This window comes from Sinohyriopsis cumingii, chromosome 4, assembly GCF_028554795.1.
Source record: "Sinohyriopsis cumingii isolate HCF-2022 chromosome 4, ASM2855479v2, whole genome shotgun sequence".
In the NCBI taxonomy this organism is placed as follows: Eukaryota; Metazoa; Mollusca; class Bivalvia; order Unionida; family Unionidae; genus Sinohyriopsis; species Sinohyriopsis cumingii.
Window position 1 is genome coordinate 17,367,823 of NC_142964.1, and position 15,006 is coordinate 17,382,828.

Here is a 15,006-nt window from a genome sequence, read left to right on the forward strand (position 1 = left end):
TATGACGTATTACTAGAAACGAACCTCCATGATGCACACATTATAACGTAGGGAATTTGTTATAGGTTACAAAATGAATAAACCTGCTGTGGAAGTTTACGAAATTGAAACGACTGACAAAATGGTCCTCTTTAGATTGAAAAGAATAGAAGACAGGTAATTGCAAATATTGGAAAGAATTGCGAAAATGATCGGCATTCAAACGCAAAAGAGAGATCCGTGTGTATTTTTTAATATGATATTATACAAGACACTTTGAGAGAACAAATACAACAGTTCCCTATTTCGGTCAGTTATAGATAATAACTCATCGAAAATAATAATCACTTCTTTCTATCGGCGTTTGTGGGGCCTAGTCCAATTACAAGCTAATCCAAAACTCAAAGCAATGTTGTACTTGACATTTGCTGGTCTTATTTCTCCTTAATACATTTTTTAGGTAAAGGTTTAAACGAATGAATATGTTTGCTGTTCAATACAAAGCGGACTTACTTGAAATGACAGTGCAAACAATACACGTCTACATTATTGGTTAGTCAGATATTTCTACGATGATGTGACGCAAAAAAGGAGACAGAGCCAATGTCAAGGAAGATAATGAAGCCAATAATTTTGCAGTCAAATTCATGAATTCACGTGGATTACATTTTTGGACTGTTTGTCACGGAATAAGGCAGGAAAATAATTCGGTTTTGCATTAAACGATGACAATGTATATTTGACTTTGTCGACGCGTACAACGTTAACTAGAGTAGCTCGCTTTTATTACCTTGACATATAGTTACTGAATGAGTACATCTCTTTGTAGGTCGCTCGTAGCGTGATCCGCATGTTTCTCGACATGCACGGGTACTTTACCCTTGGGTCTTGAACATCTTGTTTTTTATATAGTATAATAGTAAGGTTGTACTACAAGCGGTGCATCATCGCTTGGATCTTGTCACAGAGTGTCGGTTTGGAACCACAAAACTACAGCCATAGGGGTAGGTGACAACTGTTACAATAATTTTGATTCCCTTGTACATTTATGCTTTTCAGTGTGTTAGTGACATACTTACTTATTTTATTATTATCATAAATTTGATGAAGCTTCGATAGATTAAATAACCACGTTTAACAGACAATTCACTGTTAGAATTATTCCTTTTCACGTGTAGGACTCGTAGTAGAAAGTCAAACGTAGAGTGAGGGTTTAATGAATGTTTTTGTTTGTATAAACCAATAGGGACATTGATATAATGTAATGGACTAGAGGCATTTGTAGAGTGGATATTTATTCATTTCATATACATGTATTTGAGTATTTTGTGTGATAGCTTTTTTCTTATTATACGCTACCAGTTTACTATTTGTAGCTGAACTGGTGGAGGGGGAGGTGTAGGTGAACCAGAATGGAATTAGTGGGAGGCGTTGTTGCGCCAGGATGAAACTGGTGGAGGGTGAAGTTGAGCCAAAGTGGAACTGTGATATTTTGTTTGTTTCATTCAAAGTGGTAAGTTGAACCAGAGTGCACCCGGCGTGGGTCGGAACTATATTTTGTTTTATTTTTATATAGCATATCGGTTATATGAACCGTCGTCATCATTACACTGTGACATCATCTCAATCCTCGTCATTATCATTATATATATATTTTTGTGAATGTGTGTAGGGTGTGTGAGAGAGTCGGATATTGCATAGGCTGTTTCATTTATTATTTTTGTGCCATCATTTTATTGTACAATACGCAAGTCTCGTCATTCACAAACATTATTTTTATTATTCATTTAGTCCAAAGCCCACTCGGTTTCAATTCTGTTACACTGTTAATCTCCAAATAATGCTATGGAGATAGAATGACAATTGTAAATTTTTAAGACTTTCTCCACAATTGAACTTTAAGCATACAATTCACGACAGGAACCAAATGTGAAAGTGAACAATAAACTAAATGTTTTATATATATATATATATATATATATATATATATATATATATATATATATATATATATATATATATATACAGAATACTTAGATTCAATTAAGATGCACCATCATAAATCGGTTGCCTTGACATTGTCCATAGCACGCTTTTTAAAGTAATTTGTTTGATAAAGATTATACATCCAGTGTTGCAAATTTCAACCGCTGATTAAAGCCTAATATCGATCTGGTTGATCTACATCAGTAAGACCACTGATTTCCAGATAGATATCAGGGGTCTGTAAGTGGGATCTTAATGTCCGTTCAGTTTCAACGGTCATCCGGGACATTCTGCCAATGCTAAGAGGTGTTTCTACGCTCCTGTAGCTCAGCTGTGAAGGCAAAAACCAATCTTTATCGGATATCTCTCTGTTGTTGCTGTGATAGTGCAAGAATTCTGTACGAGGTTTATCGTAATATGCCTCACGCTCCTTCTCCCTGGAATAGTGGTCTTTATCTCTGTTTCCATAGATGTCAATGTCTCGGACACTTTCTCTGCTGTATATATTGTAATATCTGGGATTTTTAACTTCGGCCTGATTTAGCTTTTCTGGCGCAGGCGCAGTGAAAATGATGTCGGAATCTGGAAGCCAATAACGACGAATCTCAGCAAGCATAAGCACCCCAGCAAAGAAACTAAGAAGAAATGCGACAACGGTTAGGCCAAAGGAATAGCTTACGTAATGATTCGACGGTATGTTGGTGACGTGAAGTATCATTCCAATAAAGGACAATGATGCTGAAAAACAAATGTTTAAAGCATTACTTTATGAAATCTGTAAATATAAAATCTTGAGCAAAAGAAACACTGCCAGCGAAATTATAATTTTGTCGTACCTATCTCACGATAAAGTGAGACTGAATCTGAGATTGTTATGATGATGGAAGTTGTATAGAACCATGACAGAGAGAGATACAGCTACTGGTAACATGACATGTCAGTGGTAGGTGACTATTATTATTTTGGAGATATAGAATCTCCGTCCAGTATTTAATTACTTGCGGATTAAATTGACTATTTACAATGATGAGAACTTCAGAAAATGCCTTTAATTCAAACGCAACATATTTAAATTAACGATGTCTGTACTTTCCTTGCTCCCGAATAATACAGTAAACTATAAACATAATTATTATTGCAAAGTAAATTATTGCAAGTTAAGTTATCCGCTGATTAGTTTGCATGGCCTGTCAACCAGTGTCTAGTATACATTAAATGTTTTATTTTAGCATTAGACGAGATTGTTCAGAAATAAAACAATTATTGTAACATTGTCCGATTTTTTGACTCCAGGATACTATACCTGTCGATAGTCTTCACGGTTACAGCGAATATTACTTACACGTCAACTTTGTCATGTAAAATACTAAATCTAATGCCTTCTTTCTTCGAAACTATTGTCCTATAGTGTTGTCTTGCGGGGCATAGTGAACCAGTCTTCAGAATGGGCAATATACCAAACAGACAATAATATAAAAACACTGTCCCCATGCAGTGTTGTCTGGTAGGGCATATTGTACATGGCTTTTAACGGACTGTCTATCCAGCGGACAATATTGTTGGATACATTGCGCTTAGTGTTGTCTGGTGGAGAAAAGTGCACAATGCACGTAGTGCTCACCGTACAAACAGTATACTAAAGGAGCACAAATCTAAGAAAGAACTTTGCGAGAATTAGTAGAGTTGTTAGATTTTCTTTGAGCCATAATTATTCTACCTGCCAGAAAGCACATAACCACTATGGTGATCGTCAAACAAAGTGTCCGAAGTCTCCGTACGAAGACGTACAATAAGCTGAACAGGTTGGAAAACACCAGAAATGGCACAGCAACGGTCTCCAAGGTTTTAGTTGCTAAGAACATACCTGAAGTTGTAAAAGACAGTGATTTTATTCAATAACTTACTATTAAACGGATTTTCATCCTTGATATACAATGTTTTTGTGGGATGATGCTTTAAGGACGAAGTTTGTACAAGTTTTCAGCCTATATTACTTAGTAGATATTTACTTCATAAATGGAGTAAATGCACGTGAAGTACGGTAAAGAAAATACTTATGGAAGTAATTTATTCTAGACTTCAAATGTATCTATCGCAGAGGTAAATTACACAAATGATACAACATCATACGATATCTGGTCTGGCTCATTGCGTCCGTAAGTCGGCTTATGTTCACTGCATTTAATGTGTATTTACTTAGGAATATTGCTCGAACGAAATATGTTTAATAAATAAAATGTAAGCACACTAAAAAAGTATAGTTGCTGTGAATTCAAATGTACTTTCCTATGCCTGAAGGGCTTAAGTTTGTGACAATTTCAGGTTAAATGCTAATGGAGGTGTTTTGATATTGAGGTGTTTTGATAGCTTAAAGGACACATGAGAACAGATTAATGAAACTTTCTTTGGATCGAAAATTTAAAGCACCGGTTCCTATTTTCTAGTCAACACCAGTTATTTATATTTGAATGTTTTGTTAGGTTTTGCATTGAAGTACTGTAATCAGTTTCAACTTTGGCGTACGAGTAGTCAGTATTTGGAAAGAAACTACCAATACTATCTCGTAAAAAGAAATGAAATTGTACACTTTGGTTTGAATGCAGTGGTCAGAAAACACAAATGGAGTTTTAAAAAACGACTTCATTCGAGCAAATATTTAGAGAATTGCAATAAATATGCCATGGCTGGATTCCTATATCATAACAAAACAAAGAGGATTGCAAAGAAGAAATACATGGTTGAAAGGTCATTACATTAATCAACAAGATTAATTCCCGACATAAAGATTACATGGAGAAAGCTTAACAAGTTTGATCAATGCTGTGAATTCTGAGCTATAGACTACTTGCTTTTGAGTATTTTACAGATGTGTATGGCATTTATAAATGAATACTGGATCATTCTGAAAGTGATGTGCCAGTGCCATTAGATAAAGAAATAAACGATTGTGACTAGGTTAGTAGACAATTAAATAAACGATATAGGCTAGATGTGTTTAAATTTAAGGTGGCTTTAAAAAAAAATAGTCCTATCGCTAGGATGTCTGCAGTGTGGCAGTTTATAGTTATGTCCTGCACTGGAGCATCATGCAACAGACATGTACCATCATGCTCCACTCACACATTATCCTGACACCAGACCGACCAATCCTAACACTTAATCTCTTAATGCTGAGAACCCGCGACTTCACGCATCCGAGGCGGACGCTCTAACCACTAGGTCAGCGGAAGGGTCACTTGGTAGACGATTATTCATTCCTGTTGTATGATTAGTCTGCGGAATCATATTAGTCGTTCAAATGAGAGGCATTATTTATTGAATTATTAATTTGAATTACAATGTGCTTTTTTTCCATTTGTGACTATAACACTACTTTGGGAATTTTGAGGACTCGTTGAAAGACATTCTGTATTGTATCAGTGAAATAAATTAGGGCATTCAAGACTATTGCAATTCGCTTAGAACATTCTATACTTTTCGTTTTATGACTGAGTTTAATTAACAATATTGTAAATGTCTATTAAATTTTCACTTTGTAACTTAGAAAAGGAAATTGTGTTAATTTTACTAAGCATTGTGGTTGTCCTTTTTCTGTTAAATACTTTACCACCTAGATTCGTAATATACCCAAGTTTGATATTATTCAAAAAAAGTTCTAGAATTCGAGCACAAAATATGTTATCAGGGGAATCTGAGCTCATGTATGCATGCCATTGGCTTGAATCCACTATTTTACCTGGCAGAGATTAATGTAAATCTATTTTTACCGATTAAGACTCTTCGATCAATTGCGGGTTTCCAAAATCCAAGATTAGTATTCCTTATGATGCTATCAAGCAAGCTAGAATAGGATTCCTTATGATGCTATCAAGCAAGCTAGACTAGGATTCCTTATGATGCTATCAAGCAAGCTAGACTAGGATTCCTTATGATGCTATCAAGCAAGCTAGACTAGGATTCCTTATGATGCTATCAAGCAAGCTAGACTAGGATTCCTTATGATGCTATCAAGCAAGCTCGACTAGGATTCCTTATGATGCTATCAAGCAAGCTAGACTAGGATTCCTTATGATGCTATCAAGCAAGCTAGACTAGGATTCCTTATGATGCTATCAAGCAAGCTCGACTAGGATTCCTTATGATGCTATCAAGCAAGGTCGACTAGGATTCCTTATGATGCTATCTAGGTCGACTAGGATTCCTTATGATGCTATCAAGCAAGCTCGACTAGGATTCCTTATGATGCTATCAAGCAAGCTCGACTAGGATTCCTTATGATGCTATCAAGCTCGACTAGGATTCCTTATGATGCTATCAAGCTCGACTAGGATTCCTTATGATGCTATCAAGCTCGACTAGGATTCCTTATGATGCTATCTAGGTCGACTAGGATTCCTTATGATGCTATCTAGGTCGACTAGGATTCCTTATGATGCTATCAAGCAAGCTCGACTAGGATTCCTTATGATGCTATCAAGCAAGCTCGACTAGGATTCCTTATGATGCTATCAAGCAAGCTCGACTAGGATTCCTTATGATGCTATCAAGCAAGCTCGACTAGGATTCCTTATGATGCTATCAAGCAAGCTCGACTAGGATTCCTTATGATGCTATCAAGCAAGCTCGACTAGGATTCCTTATGATGCTATCAAGCAAGCTCGGCTAGGATTCCTTATGATGCTATCAAGCAAGCTCGACTAGGATTCCTCATATAAAGAATATTTATCACTCGAAATATATTTGAATGTGATAAGTCAACCTCGTTTAAATTTTTCGTTAACAACAAAAATTGAATAGATAACAAGGAACGAACAGTTTTTCATCGATGCCACTTAAGCGCTGACGAAAAGAAACGTATTTTACTCGTTTGTCTTTTTATAGTGAAATGAGAAGAAAATCTTTATCACGACATTTTTCATGACCGAATATAGGAAATCGAAAACCATTACTTCAAACTAAAACAATCTTAAATCCTGGTCAAAATTTGTGCATATTGCTTAACAGAAAATGTTAAACAATAAAAACTTTATAGAAGCAATCCATATTAAAATTGCAATTAAAGACTAATATAATAAACTATAATTTTATCTCACTGCATGTAAATTTATTAGTATTGTTTCATGAAATAATATATCTATATTTAATACTCAGTTTCAGATGTACTATAACACATTTTGCATACTCACATTTCTAGTTAGAATGCACGTTTGTGATTTATAGCTAAATAAAATGCGTATTCTCTCCTGTTTTTGTGCTTATTAATTGAACGAAAGATGCCCATTTCAACGAAAGATGTTCATTTCAAGAGCTATTAGTGAAGCGCTATACTATTTAAATTTGTGTTGAATCCACCGCTGCTACTTCCCAAGATACATAATGACTTTCAAACGAGCTACCAGTAAGAATAACAATATATTATATTACTGACATTTAGCTACCTTTTACTGCCTATTGGCGATGCTATTATATTGGCTAAATAAAGTCAAGAGAAGTGACGTTGATTTAAACTGGATTCAATATAATAGAACTGAGATCACTAACATTAGATTCCAATGTTCAGTTATTTACACAACCTTCAGGAAGATATATTATTTTCTTTGATATTTCATACCTTGATTACCATAAAACGTGTCTTGAAAATGGATCAGTACCTCGTTTAGTATGTTCAAAAGATTTTTTTTCTTCTCCACAACATTTTTCATAGTTTGCAATCAAGAAGAATATTGTGGTACAATTTAGCTCTGTTATCTTTTTGTCGTCTTAATTTTATTCCGATGTATGTATTATAGGGGTCACGTTTAGCATGGTCACCGTATATTTGTCTATACGGTATTTCTATCAAATTGGTTTGGGAGTTCAAAGGTTTTTGGACTCAACATCTACAATAAATTCCACATCCGTATACACTTTCTACAATTAAATGCCACATATCTGTACACTTTCTACAATTATTTGTCACTTCTGCACACTTTTTAACATTATTTGTCACATCTCCGTACACGTTTCTTCAATTATTTGGCGTATATACCCAAATATACAACCAAAAAAAATGCCACGCAACTGAAGTTGATTCTACCAACCAAGGTGTAAAGAGGTGCGTTTTTGATGTGAAATCATTGATGACATGTAACGAGCTAGCGATGAATGATGATAAAACGTAAGCCATTCTGATTACAACACAAAGACTCTCATTCACATCCTTTACTTCAAACAATAAATAGCAGCAACACCAACATTAAAATCACACAGTACGAAACCTAGGTGCTATTCTCGACAGTACTCTCTCATTGCGCCAACATGTCATGTACATATGCAAAGCTGCACATCTTGAGCTGATACTCATCAGCTAAATTCGCAATTATCTTTTAGTTGATGCCACTAAAATACTTGTGTTCATTAGTACTTTCAAGACTGGAAATAATCCAGTAGTTACAATAGGTAACTCATTTCTGTCTTGTTCGTTTATATATATTTTCCACAAACTTCATAAAGTTCATAACACAGCTGCTCGGATCATCCTTAGAGTACCATGATCAGAGCAAACCTCCCCCCTGCTCTGTACCCTCCACTGGTTATCTATTCGATCCAGACTCAGACACAAAATTTGTTATCTGTGCTACGTTTCACTGACGGGCTTCAGTCCAAGATGCCTATCTGACCTCACCCATGTGTACACACCAGCAAGATAGTTGCGTTCATATTCTGCCACGTATTCTCATTATTCCCGCTATGAAAATGAAGTCATACAGACAACATTCTTTTGCATACCAGGGCCCAGCAACGTGGAACAAATTGCCCACTGAACTTAGCCACAAAGCCATAATGATCTCATTCAAGCGCTCTTAAAACTCGCTATTCTGATTGCAAGAACAGACTTAAGGACCTAATAATGTTTCATTACCTTATGTTTTAGCACATTTTCTGGTTTCTAATTTCATGGTGTTTGTTTTATTGTAATCATGTCCTTATGTGTTGTCCTATGTTGTAAAGCGCTTAGACCTTCTAATGATTAGGCGCTATACAAGTACTTATTATTATTATTATTATTATATCTGGAACATCATCAAATTTCAGAGTATAAGTTGTTTGCAATTCCTGAATTGGATCGATATAAACCAATATGTGACAATAAAACATTGTGATGCGAAAGTAAGCAGTCGATCTCTCAGAGAAGGGGATTACGCATGACTACCTCATTTACATATTAGCTTCTTGAAAACGGGTGTGAATTTCGCTTTTAGAAATTGTTGATACAGAAAAGAAGACGAGTACAGTCTCAACCTAGCAACAATTATAGAAATTTATAATATGATTACAATAAAGAAGTGGGCGAACTGCATCCCATTCGATGTTTAGCGTGCATTATTTGCGCCTAGCGAGTACCTTCCTCGAAATATCTGTGAACACTACTTTTTTGTCTGTTTAGATAACGTTTGAATGTACTTAAGGATAAAACTTAACATACTTAGGGAGAAAATTCTGTTGTAAAAACTGCCGCAAAGAAAATAAATTGATACGAATTTGTTCCTCGAAACGAAACCGTCAACTTCTTACATTTTAGCTGGCGATTGGTCATTCAGCTTTCGATATTAGAAACTTAGGCAATGACCTAAGAAGCGGCACTATTATGAACCCTCACGAAAGATGTTACCTTTCTATGATTGTAACCCTGGGAGCTAGAGTTTCGCATGAAATATCGTTGATTTGTTAGCCGAAACAGTATGCAAGGGACACGGAAACTGAACTCATAAAACAAAGTTAATAAAATTTAAAAAAATAGCAGACCTTGCATAGACCCGTGGGTAATACCTACTTTAATATGTTGTCTTTATAGGAATAACCGTAAATAATTGCTTTCTAAATAACGATTTTCCAGATTACTTTGAAAACATTTTAATAGCATTGGAGATATGCCTGTATCTATAAATTTATGAAGAGATCATTCAGAACATGTCGTGTGAAAAACTTTGTCACAGAGGAGGTTGTCACTTCCTTATAATTATCAGTAGATAACCTGAGGTACTGTAGAGTCTTGCGGTCAATATTGTAGGAATCTTAGCAACGAAGGATATTATTAATTATTGATATACTAAAACACACATTTCAAAATACCTGTCTAAGACAGCATTCTAATTGGAGGAGATCCTATTTATTTAATAACTTTGCATGCTTAGGTGGCATACTTTGAAATTACAATTATTGTAGTTTGCAAGAAAAAATATAAGTACTGGATTCAGCGTGAGGTGATGAAGACTGATGTATTTTTTTTTCAAACATAGGACAATAAAATATATGCAGTTAGTACGTCAAAACATCAAATGTGAATTGATTGCAATATTACAGTACATATAACTCAACCACCAGTTATCATAGCAATTTCAAATTAATAAACAACTGCAAACGTTCAAAATTCTATTAAGTACACATACAATATTAGAATAACAAGAGTGACCGACAATCAAATAGATAAGAAGAAAAAGAATAATACATTTCAACAAGCTTGTAGATATATTGCAATATAAATTTTATTAGAAGGCTGGGTTTCATCGCTGTAATAATGCATGGATTAAATCAATACATATCAAACTATTAAACAACTACGTATATAGAAGTCGACGAGGTTGATTCGAAATTAATTTCAAAATGCCTTAATGAGAGACGAATATTTAAAATTACCTTTGCAATTTAGATGGCAAAACTTTTTTACTTTGATGTGCATTAACTGTTAGCAGCGTGGTTTATTCACTAATAGCGGCACTTACGCTTAGATTACATAAAATATTAGTATAAATCTTCAAATTTCTAAATGTGTGATCAAGGGTTTGTTTTCATTCAATATATTTTCGTATTCTTTCAATGTTTCAATTTGTTTCCTCGAATAATGTTCGTGAAAACGCAACATACCACAATGAAACATTCTAAAAAATGATATGCGAGTTAAACCGTTTCTACGTTTAATATTTTCCATCATCGCACAGATAGATGAGTATTATAGCGCTTTATAACTATGAATTAGTTTGAGAATTGTGTGGCTGATGTCTATGAATTTGAGAATTGTATGCTTTATGGCTGCTAACTACGAGTTCGTCCGAGAATTATATGGCTGGTATCTAATGTTAGTATGATAATTAAATGGCTGATACATATAAATTAGTCTGTGAATTGTACGACTGATAGCTATGATTTAGTCTGTTACATATACAAATTTAAACAATATTGGTAATGTGTTTCTGTAAATCTCTAACCGCTCTATTAATCAATATGTCCAGCTCTCTTTTGTTTGCTTGTGCTTGCGCTTAGTGTGTAAGCTGTAAGCTGTGTTATTTTCTAATTTTGAAATTTTATTGACGGCTCTTCTCTCTAGTAGTTGTGCAAGGTGTTTTTTCTTGTCTAGCCATTTCAAGTTTTTATGCTAAACAATGTTCAGAACTACTGGCATAGATTCAATCATATATATTATATATTATCTACCTTAAAGTCTATCTATCTATCTTATATATCTTATCTATCTATCTTTCGGCCGGCCGGCCCATCCATCCATATAATCTATCTGTCATTCTGTCTTTGAAAAAAAAGAAGTGTGCCCATACTTAAAATTTAACAAAAGAACAAAATAAAAAGGAACATAATAAAACTATTCCATTTATTAACTATTATGCACAGTAGACTAAATTGTATTTTCTTAAAATGCGGAGATGCAAAAGCAAAGATAAGAGTTCAGTTTTTCTTAAATGTTTCAATTAGTTTGTATTATTTCCTTAACCTATCACATCCTTAGCGTGAAATTAATGTACAACTTCTTTACCTGACATAACTGAAAACAGTAAACGATGGGTAGGATATCTGCATTATATGAACTTCTGTGAACTGCACTGGATTTTATATAAAGTCAAACGAACGGGTATATATTTGTTACTCTTAAATAAGGTAATATTAAAGAACAAAAACGAGTAATTGGGTGTATCTAAATCTAAATACCATGCCTAAATATCGAACCAAGTATTTTCTATGATAAATTATAATAATGTACTTATCGTACAATTGTTTTCCCTTACCGTTTTGGTAGAATGCCGGAACGTCTAGGTTTGTCTTGCAAGGATTAGAGTAGGTATTGCTGCTACAGTTCTCCATCTTCCAGAGACCAATAACAGCGTCGTAATGTTCGGCCACAGTGTAGACGGACAGCCAGTAGACCGTAGCATATCCAGCGATGTGGAGGGGTAGAGCAATTACCAGCATCAAACAGGCAACTTTGGCCCATCCAGAGGCTGACCCACAACATGCCATCTTTGATTGGACCTTCAGAATTTCAAGTCCGGTCAAGAATGTCTTGGTCCGTTTTAAGGGTCGCACAATATTCTTTTGGAAAGGATATACTACTCGTTTTTATTAGACGGTTAGGCCTTTTGTACAGCCACATGGTATGTGATCATTGCTAACAATGATAATGAACCGTTTCAGACCGTACTTGACTAATTTCAAAATCTCAGCTATTATCTATTTCAAACAGATACTCCTGCTGCAAATATATATTCTGAGTTGTATGACTCTGCACCTGTTTTTTTTTTTTTTTTTGTAGCCAACCAATTGATGTCCTATATTACACGTTTATCTTTACACACATTAGGCTCGTTGCTCTTTTAACGACATGGTGATTATTTACACTTCTGTTTCATATTGAAACTCATAAAAGAAATTTCGTTCGCACAAATATTGCAAATAAGTATATTTTAAAACCATTGATAGCAAAAGACGAACAATCCTTTATGATCACTGGAAACAAATTAATAGGTCCTGGCTCCATGAATAGCGACACGTTTAACAATTTACGACTTGGCTATGTGAAAGACCATGTTTTTTTTTTTCCTTCTTCTTATCTTTTAGAGCGAATATTGAATCGGTGTCTATTCGCTAATGTACATACAATGTACATACAAATAAGAAACGCAAAATTCTAAGGTCATGTTCGTGCTCGTGTAACTATTTCAATATAATCCTCAGTTGTATACATTCTTGCAGATCAATGTTTCATATACATTAGGTCCGTTATCTCTAATACAGATCAGATACACACACACACACTGAACGGTTTGCGTGACAATGCATTTTATGTTATGATTAGTTTTTTTTTTCTAGGCACTGCTTGCTGGGTTAGGGTTAAGCTGCTTCCTGCTATAGACTGTGTCGGTCCCTTACCTAGGACCAACTCAGGCAACCCGTATTAATTGACCATAGAGGCAAATCATTGAAATGGTATTAAAACTAAAACTATAGTAAAAGCTTTGATAACGTTTTCATACTCAATTTGGCCTGCCCATATCTTTCCAATCTGATTAAGGGTCAACTTTTAAGTCTGGAATTTACCAGCAAGTTATGCATGAATTAGACATCCGGCAACTCAAGTGTTCTGCCTGTCAGCCTGAATGAAAAAGGACTTTAGAAAGATTTCATCAGATTTACAAAAATAGGATTCGCTAATTTTGTTTTGATACCGGCAATACTGGGACGAAAGATTTTATTTACTCTTATTTGTGTCTGGGAATCATTCGAAGAATTTTGGGGATTTGGAACATTTGAACTGGATTTTGGACACACTGTCCTTGTACCAACATTCAAGCCGTTAAAAGATAAACTTCTTTCAAATGAAGATACGGAAATTAATCTTTTTGATTATGTTTCTAATTTTAAATATCAGTTGTCAAAGGCATCTGAAGTAGCAAGAACTAATATGCACTTTACTAAGTTAAACATTAAATTAAGTCATGAAAACAATACAAGGGAATGGATTTTCAGCATGGTCATAAATTTCTTACTCTCATGCTCATGCATCCTCATCCGGCTAAGTACTATTGTCCTCGCACAGCTGAAAAGAAAGTAAGTGAATTAAATTATATTATTAATACTTCTGGGAGGCGAAAACAAGAAAAACATTTGCCATATCCATATGTTAAAGGAGTGTGTTAATAGAGATAGTCATGTTAATCATGCAGTCAGTTTTGTTGCACCCGTCCAACGCAGTGAAGATTTAAGCGATGGAATGAAATTGGACTCTAATGACTTTAATGTTACCAGTCTTCTTAATTCAGAATTTATGAATACTCTTGACCAGAAACTTTCACTTCGAGAAGTCTTAAGGAAATGTTTTGACTGAGCTGGCTCCACATATCCCTAAGTATAGGACGTCAATGCTCCTACTAGTCTGGTATGAGGGATGATATTCGAGAGTAGTGTGTGCTATGCTTCATTTTGCACTCACCAAATAAACCTCAAGCAGACGTGCTGAGTGAAACTTTAGGGCATAATGGCTGCTGAAGCAAGAGGGCCCCTCTAACTCGATATTTCAGGACCTCTTTTAAAAACAGAGGCGGGAAACGCTTACATTCGTGTGAATAAAAGTCATTTCATCAATTGGTTTGAAGTGGCACATTTTAACTGTTATTGCAACCACCATGTTTGCATGAGCGTTGCTTTACAATTTTTTTATGTAGATTTGGCCTGCCTCATGTGATGTTGTTTAACCAAGCTTGAGAGTATTAACTTGTTATATCTAAAGAGCTCGAGGTCGTGATAGGAGCTACGAGCAAGCGAACGTCTTCATACCATCAGCAGAGCAATGGGGATGTGAGCAATAAAACAGAATTTTGTGCCAGATGTCAGCGACATACGTTGAAGATTAAACAGAAACCTGGCACCAGCAGCTTCCTCTTACGAGCATGGTATTCGTGTATCTGAGCACGCTTCTTCTGGGTTCACCCTGAACAAGCTGATTTTGTGTGTAGAAGTAACTCTTCTCACATATTGTTCGTTTGGTAAAATACCAGATACGGCCCTGAAGAATTTGTCTAAACTGTGCCAGAATACAGGCAGGCAATGTGTGCAGAAAACGAGAAGGCAGGCAATGTGTGCAGAAAACGAGCAAGTTCGAGAGAAATTAGGCACTACTATTTAGCATCAGAAGGTGGCCTATTATCTTAAGGTTGACGGTCAGACTTTGGTAATGATGACCTTGCGTGGTTACACCATACTCTAAGAGAGAAGGGA

The 15,006-nt window shown here is 35.3% G+C and overlaps 1 protein-coding gene across 1 annotated transcript; it reads right to left on the reverse strand.

The window, feature by feature from the left end:
• Positions 1–2,140: 2,140 nt before the first annotated feature.
• Positions 2,141–12,252, reverse strand: LOC149800695 (uncharacterized). Its single transcript, XM_089954446.1, has 3 exons — positions 12,021–12,252; positions 3,683–3,829; positions 2,141–2,703 (listed from the first exon to the last, which is right to left on the reverse strand). The coding sequence occupies exons 1-3, from the start codon at positions 12,250–12,252 to the stop codon at positions 2,141–2,143; spliced, it is 942 nt and encodes a 313-aa protein (XP_089810572.1).
• Positions 12,253–15,006: the final 2,754 nt, after the last annotated feature.